At 48.5% G+C, this 8,518-nt stretch overlaps 1 protein-coding gene across 1 annotated transcript; it reads right to left on the bottom strand.

Moving 5' to 3' along the window:
• Window positions 1-4,115: 4,115 nt before the first annotated feature.
• Window positions 4,116-7,664, bottom strand: FZD5 (frizzled class receptor 5). The gene has a single exon (XM_043995914.1). The coding sequence runs from the start codon at window positions 7,662-7,664 to the stop codon at window positions 5,883-5,885; it is 1,782 nt and encodes a 593-aa protein (XP_043851849.1). The 3' UTR covers window positions 4,116-5,882.
• Window positions 7,665-8,518: the final 854 nt, after the last annotated feature.

The following is an 8,518-nucleotide window of genomic DNA, read 5'->3' as shown; positions in this document are numbered from 1 at the left end:
TTTGGATTCTGGATCTATGAGTATGTGCTCCTTTACTCTGATTCTTCCTTGGCCTTAAATGTGACAAAGCAGAATTTGAGGTTTTTTGGGGAGGTTTTGTGGGGCAATGAGGATTAAGTGACTTGCCCAGGGTCACACAGCTAGTAAACATCAAGTGCCTGAGGCCGGATTTGAACTCAGGTCCTCCTCAACCCAGGGCCAGTGTTCTATCCACTGTACCACCTAGCTGCCCCAACAAAGCAGAATTTTAATTAAGCCATATCCAGTGTTCCTAGATTGGTTTGGAGACCAAGGTAAAGAATTAAACTTTATTTACAGGTTTTGCCGTCATCCACTGTCAGATTTGTTCAACTTATTTTCCAGATCACTGTTACCCAGAATAATAGACCCGAAATAAAGTGGAAGTCTTGTTTGTCATGAATAATGTGGAGAACTTGTTTTAAATATTAAGGATTCTAAAGAAGCCTCATTGGTATTTTGAGCCTTCATTGAAGCCTAGTTAATTTTCATGTCAACAAATTGTCGCATTAATCAAATTTTAAATACTTCTTAGGGACAACCTAGTTCTAAATTCACAGGCAAGGTAGGAAGAGAATTTGAGAATCCAGGATCATTGTTGAGGAAGAATGCTCCATTGATTGTCCAGGAAAGCCCTGCTTCCAAGGAGACGAGAAAACTCATTTCCACAGCATCTTCTCATTTTTTCCCATTGCTTTAATGGTTTTTATTTTTATTTTTATCTACATTAATCAGGAACAAAGAAAAAAATAGACATTTCTTTGTTTTCTCATAAATAACTAATCTCTATAATTTTATAAAATCTCAGATGATTTTATCTTTTCACAAATATAATACATACCCAAACAATTTTTTTTAAAGTAACAAAGTCAGCAATTTAAGTATCTGGAGACTAAACGTAACATAAAACTGTTTTGTCTACTGAATACAGGGCACAAAACAACCGATCTTTAAGCCTTGGATTCAGAATTATAATCAAGTTAATAACTTATGGATGCAAGTTGATTGTCTGCAATGTAGAACTACCACTGCCAGAGATGAGTGGTCCCCCTATTCAGGAAGATTTGATTTGTCAGGACGGTAGTTACTGTATTGCATGAAATAGGCACTATACAAATTACACAGCTATTAGAGAAATTACTTAATGCCCTGGACTTGACTACTACTGACTCAGTGTTTGCCTCATTTGGCTCAGTCATTAATTCACCTGCACCAAACCCGTATCGAAGGTCACTAAATCTTTTATATATATAATATATATTTATATTATGTATATATGTATATATATATACACACACAAGCACAAAACAAAATTACATTTACATAGTTTGTAACAACATCTGTTTCAAAAGACGTACCATACATACACTCTTGGTTAAAATGGATCCAGACTTAGTGGAACCTGTAATCCAATCCCGCTCTTCTCTCATCTTCCTAATTCCTTGGTAGCTGTTTGAACCCATAACCCAGGTATGCCTGTTTCTTGTGAACTTTTGTTGAGTTTGACTTTTGACTGCCTTCTTTTGGAGTAGGCCAGTTGCTATGTCCCAGGCTGTCAGAAAATTGGGAAAGGCTAGCAGAGATCAGGTAACTGTTCAAGCCCCCCCCACACCCTGTGTGCTCTTCACAGCCCCAATTACAACGGATATTACAAGTGGATTTTCAAAGTTTCTCCCTTTCTGCCTCTCATTCCTTCTATGGATAAAACAGAAAAGTAAACAAGGCCCTTTTAAGCTTCAGGTAGCTGTTAATTAAAAATACACAAGTCCTCATTCTGTGTGTGAGAGTGCTGCTGTTAAGGTTCTGTGTGTGAATGAACCAGGAGGCTTTCTCTCCTAGCAGCCAGTGGTACAATGAATGCAGCCCATAATGAATGTCCACTTTGTAAACTGTTTTGCACCTTAAAAACACAAACCAAACTACAGACACACAGACGCAGTTAGGAGACCAGTTCACAAATTCTATAGAAAGGGGAAAGAGCTTTGTAGAGATAACAAAGAAGGCACCTCCCAGTAATTTAGGCAATTTCAAACTGTGATGACGCAGTATAAATAATTTAAATTCACCAGGTTTCCTGAAAACATGTCACTTTAATTTAGTTCATGAGTCACTAAAGTGACAATTCTGCCCCCATTAAGATCTCTATCTTATTGTGCTTCAACTTGAACTAAGGAAAGGTTGCTAGGGGGTAGTTGGGCTAAACTGAAAATACCCCCTTGTCTCTTATGGTAGAGAGGTCTGCCAGCCTAGGTCGTTACTCCAACATCCATCTCAATCTAAAGCAGAGGAGGAACAGCTTGGGGCATGGGTAGAGAGATGGTGACACAAGGAACAGATTTGAAAGGCTGATACTTGTCAAAGTACCCATGGAGATGAGGTGATAGCAATTGGGGAAAGGCATGTAGGTTTTGTCTCTTTTAAAAGGCAAAAACTAACAGGTTTTTAAGGCAACTAAGAAAGGAGGAGGATGTAGGGCCTTAGGAGTAGAAGAATTCATCTCACAGAAGCAATACTCTTACTTGTCCATGAAAGTGCAAGGATGAGGAATTTAACCCTGTAAGTACTGCTGGCTTCAGAGACATTTTGCCCTTGTCCACAGCAGAGCTTCTTAAACTTATTCCACTCACAACCAACCCCTTTTTGCCTAAGAAACCAAGAAACCAACCCTGGGGATATAGGTATGTCAAATCGGTATAACCTTTTACTGTTGCCAAATTTTTCTCGACCCCCACAAGTCGGTTATGCAACCCCATATAGGGTCAAGAGCCACAGTTTAAGAGGCTACGGTCCACAGTAATAACCTGTTTTCACTTACTAAAGCATAGGTTTTAAAAAAATAAACCACCTAGCAAAACTGAGTGGCATTTTTGCAAACTCCCCAGATTTTTTTCACTTTCTCCACCACATTCCATAACCTACATTCCTATATAGAAAATACAAAATTATAGAAGGACAAGCCAAATTGGAGAGAATTTTAACATTGCTAATAGATATAATATGGAAATGAAAATGAGTTAGGTTGCAGGGAGGAAATTCCAACAATGTGATCAATGAAAAGAGCTTCCTTGGTATAAGTATGAAAGGGTTTTGGCCCTAAAGGGATACTCTCTAAGGTGGAGAATGCAGGAGGAGGCTCTCAAAGCAGAAAAGAATACAGAGCAATGCCCCAGCCCCTCCCCTGCAAAAAAATACCTTCTGTGGCTAGTCAGATTTCCCATTTTGAGGTCTAGTCCTCATTACTCAAAACTAGATTAGATTCTAAGCCCTTCAATTCTCATCTCTCTTTCCCCCTGTATAGATCACCTGTATAGACTTGGAGGCTAGCATCTTAATCACATAAAACTTGTGTTAACTAGAAGAATGCATGGGGGGGGCAGCTAGGTGGCGCAGTGAATAGAGCACCGGCTCTGGAGTCAGGAGGACCTGAGTTCAAATCCGGCCTCAGACACTTGACACTTACTAGCTGGGTGACCCTGGGCAAGTCACTTAACCCCCATTGCCCCACCAAAAAAAAAAAAAAAGAATGCACGTGTTCTGAGGACAGACTTACAAGGGGTCTAGAAATCACATCCACTTTTCCCAAGGATAGTTTTGGAATTTCCTTCCTTTCTGCCAATCCACTTTTAACCAGGCAAAACCTATCTACATTTGTTTCCATTAGGGACTGCATTTTTTTAGTACTTGGGACTGAGGAAGAAAAAAACCTGCCTTAGCATACATTTCTTCACTTTACCAATGTGTGTATATAATGTTAGTGCAAATAATAACTGAAAGGCACAGGCCTCCCACAATAAGAATTTGCTTCCTAGGCAACTTGAGTAAATCTTCATTGCTTTGGGTATTCAGTTTGCTCAAGTTCAGTTCTCACTAAGTCTTCTTTTAAAAAAAAAAAAATCGGGTCAGCTAGGTGGCGCAGTGGATAGAGCACCCGCCCTGGAGTCAGGAGTACCTGAGTTCAAATGCGGCAGACACTTAACACTTACTAGCTGTGTGACTCTGGGCAAGTCACTTAACCCTAATTGCCTCACTAAAAAAAAAAAAAAAAATCATGCGTGATTCCCCCCCCCCCCCCCCCCCCCGCTTAATAATCTCAATGGCTTTTGGCCAATGGTTAATTAGATTGGGAAAGCAAACATGGACTTTTGAAACTGCCAAGGGACCAACCTGCAAGGTGTATAGTTGTTTGTCCTCACCTTAACCAGATAAAACCTTTTAGATTAATATTGGGAAAAGCTCCCCGGGCCAGTAGCTGCCCAACAAGCCACACTGCAAAAAACTAGTGGAGTCTGTGGAAGACCGGGCTCAATAAATCACCCAGTCAGTGATCCCAGGCAGCTTGGAGACTAATTGGCTTTAAACTTGTCCAGGAGTCTGGGCATATGGTTGTGTGTGTTGGGGTTTTTTTCCTTTTCCTTTTTTGTCATGCTCTTCTTTTGTAGCTCCTCACCCCTGGATAGGTGTGGTTTTCTAAAAGTCTAAAGACTCTGCGGGGGAAGACAAGACCATGATCTTTAGGGGCCCAAACCGCCAGTGTCCTCAGGGGAACAAGGGAGGGGAGAAGGAAGAAAAGTAGATGAGAAAAGAGTGGCCGCTAAGCTGCAGCGCTCAGTGAAGGACAGAGCAACTGAGCCTCCTATGAAATGACTCGGAGCCAAAAGGTGTCAGGGCAACGTGGGAGGCAAAAAATACCTGGTCAACCACAAGGGTCAGTGTTAAGACTACACTGGTCAAGTCACTCCGAGTTAACAAGTATTCTGGTAATGCACTCGATGAGAGGCTGGGGGAGGTCTTTGTTTAGATAGTTGTGGCCAACAACAACAACAACAAAAAAAGATGAATAAAAAAAAAGATTTTTCCCACCTCACCCCAAAATATTAAAAAGATTAAGATGGCGTTTCTATGTGGCAACCACCAAACTAAGTACCTCCAGAAGTAGGTGACTTAGCTTTTCCTGGCATTAGGCAAATTTTCCTTTTTAAATAAGTGCAGCTCTTGAATTTAACAAGTTCCTCCCACTCAGTACCAACAGCTAACAAATTTCACAAGGCTAGAAAATTACAGCTCAGTCTAGTTTCCAGTCTCCAAAAGTTTACACCAGATAGTTTTAAGGGAACTATTGTTAACGTGAAGGTGACACTATGACCAAAATTCCTAGTCCTGGACAATGGGAAGCTTGCGAAGCAACTCTCTCCTCCCCACAGCCAGGTCATTTTGGAAGACCCTAAACACAAAGTTTCAAAGCACTTCGACATGATTTCGCACTTTCCCAGTTTCAAGGAACACCTAGCCACACAAAACAAATATGAGATAGCCTTAAAGACAGAAGAACACTCTGTCCTGGTGTGAGTTGGAGACAGGCCTGTTGGCCCCACCACTCCACGGTCAGATACGCAAATTTACCCTGGTCATATTAAAAAAAAAAATCGATCTTTTTCAGGGAATTAACAAGCTAGAAACAGGTTCATTAAAAAATAGATACAGTCGAACTTCATTATAATGCCCAATCGCCGAATTTTAAAGCCAGCCCTCCCGCCTCCCCAAAGCCAAGGTAGGGTTCATTGCCAAAAAGCAACTTGTACCCACACGGGATTGAAAATAAGAAAAATTTTTTAAAAATTATATTTAAAAACAAGGTCCCTTCAGAAAGTCCCGGGACTATCTATCTTGCGTTCCACCTCAAAATTGTCTCTTCTCCCTCCTTCCAAATTCCGAAGTGAAGCAGCAGCAGCAGCAGCACCATGAAGTCAAAACAAATGACCTGTTAAAAAGCTACCGAAATCAGTTGTTCAGAACACCTCTCCGCACCTCCTGCAATCCCGTCCGTGCCTCCGCCGGCGGCGCGCGGCCAGCGCAGCCGGGCTCCGCTACACGTGAGACAGGGACACCTGCTTGTGGTAGGCGGCGGCGCCCGGGCAGGGGCCCCCGGTCCTGCAGCCGGTCAGGGCCGCGCTGGCTTCCGCGTAGTCCCGGGCGGCCGTGGCCCCGCCCGACTTGTGGCCCCGCCTTGGGCGGCAGCAGCAGCGGCTGGTGAAGCGCCTCCAGGACTCCACTGTCTTCCCCGACCAAATCCAGACCCCCGAGGTGATGCCCACGAGCAGGCACATTAAGTACTTGAGCATGAGCACCCAGTACTCGGGCTTGGCCCGGGGCTGCCCGGGCTCCCCGGCCGGGCACGGGCAGGTGAGCGCCCGCTCCCAGCTCTCCCGGGAATGCTGCTCGTACAGGTAGCAGGCCACCACGATGCTGGCCGGCACGGTGTAGAGCACGGTGAAAAGGCCGATGCGGATCATCAGCTTCTCCAGCTTGTCCGTCTTGGTGCCTCCCTGCTTGATGACGCTGCGGATGCGGAAGAGGGACACAAAACCCGCCAGCAGGAACAGCGTGCCGGTGAGCAAGTAGACCACGAGCGGGGCCAGCACGAAGCCCCGCAGGTAGTCCAAATTCTGGTTGCCCACGTAACAGATGCCGGCCACGGGGTCGCCGTCCACAGCACTCAGGGCCAGCACGGCGATGGACTTGACGCTGGGGATGAGCCACGCCGCCAGGTGGAAGTACTGCGAGTAGCCCGCGATGGCCTCGTTGCCCCACTTCATGCCCGCCGCCAGGAACCAGGTGAGGGAGAGGATGACCCACCAGATGGAGCTGGCCATGCCGAAGAAATAGACGAGCAGGAAGACCACGGTGCAGAGCGCCGGCCCGGTGGTCTCGTAGTGGATGTGGCTGTGCTCGCGGTTGCAGGCCACGCTGGCGTGGCCCATGACCAGGCGCACAAGGAAGCCCAACGACACGAAGAGGTAGCACGCCGAGAGGAAGATGATCGGTCGCTCGGGGTAGCGGAAGCGCTCCATGTCGATGAGGAAAGTGGCCACCGTGGTGGAGGTGGAGACGAAGCAGAGCACGGACCACAGGCTGATCCAGAAAGTGGCGAAGGTGCGCTCGTCCGGGCTGAAGGTGGGCTGGTAGCAGGGCACGGCGCAGTTCAGAACCCGGCCCGTGCGCACCTTGTTGAAGAGCGGGTGCGTTTCCTTCACGATGGGCACGAAGGGATCCCGACACTTGCAGGCGCCGCACTCCCCGCCAGAGGACGCCGAGCTGCGCGGGGCGGGCAGCGTGGGTTTGCCCGGGAAGGGCCGCGGCGGGGCCGTAGTGGCTTCGCTGCGGTTGTAGTCCATGCACAGGGTCTCGGCGTCCCCCAGCACCGGGAGGCGGTCGCAGTTCATGCGTTCGGGCCAGGCAAAGCCGTACTGGCGCATGAGCGGGGAGCAGCCCGCCTTGGCCCGCTCGCACACCGAGCGGCAGGGAGGCAGGGGCTTGGGGTAGTCCGGCAGGCAGATGGGCGTGTACATGGAGCACAGGAAGAAGCGCAGGTCCGGCGAGCAGTGGATTTCCACCAGCGGCCAGAACTGGTGCACTTCCAGCCCGGCCTCGTCCTGGGTGTCGTGGTTGAACTGGTTGGGCATGTGCGTCAGGTTGTAGCCGATGCCCCTACACATGGGCACCGTGATTTCCTGGCACACTAGGGCCTTGGAGGAGGCCTCTCCCCGCCCCGCCAGCTGCGCCAGGAGCAGCAGCAGCAGCGACAGCAGCGGCGGCTGCGGCGGCGGCCCCGGCAGCCCAGGCGGCAAGTCCAGGTCAGGGCGAGCCATCTCTGCCCCGCTCCCGAATCACTCCAGCTCCGTCCCCTTTCTCCTTCCCCCTCCCTAGGAAGCGAAATCGGCAGCAGAAACGGGGGCACTTTTCACCGTCCCGAGTAAGGCTGGCTTCTTCAGTCTTTCAACCTGTTGGTTCCTTTCCCTTTTCGGAAATCCCTCCCAAGACAAGCTGCCACGGTGCGGCTCCGGCGCCTCTGGCTGGGCTTCAGCTCCTCGCCGGCGCCGCTCCGGGGACGGGAGTGTGGATCCAATTCCGGGAGCGCTGATCTTAAAACAATAATCACACACACACACACACACACACACACACACACACACACACACACACACACACACACACACACACACACACACTCGTTATTAAAAGCAAGGAAAGCAATGAACAAGTTCAACTGTCCCTTAAATCCGGGAGTCAAACTCATTAATCTCCCCTGCCTTCCTCTGGGTTCAGGGCCAGACCAATCCGGGGCCCCCTATGCTCCCACCCCTTCCTCCCCCTGGAGAAGGGACGCAACGAGAATCGGACCCAGGATTGGGGTGGGGTGGAGTGGAGTAGACTAGGGACCCGAGACCAAGCAACTCTCACCTCCTCGCACCGTGGGCAGTCCTGTGGTCCTGGGTCCGGGATACTTCGCTGAAAACCACTTAAGGAGATTCAAAGCTGAGCCTGTGAGGTTCTTTCAGATCGCAAAGTTGGGCAGCGATAGAACGGGAGCCAGCGGCGGCACATGGCAGCAGGTGTGCGCGGCAGCTCAGGGAGGGGAACCCGCTCGAACCCCCGGACCGGGGGACCGGCTGGGGTCTGGACTCCCGTGGGGGCCGGTCACTCCCCCTCTCCTACGCCTCCG

This window comes from Dromiciops gliroides, chromosome 3 (assembly GCF_019393635.1).
Source record: "Dromiciops gliroides isolate mDroGli1 chromosome 3, mDroGli1.pri, whole genome shotgun sequence".
Taxonomy (NCBI): domain Eukaryota; kingdom Metazoa; phylum Chordata; class Mammalia; order Microbiotheria; family Microbiotheriidae; genus Dromiciops; species Dromiciops gliroides.
Note: the sequence above shows the minus strand (reverse complement) of the source record. Positions and strands in the feature narration are given on the sequence as shown.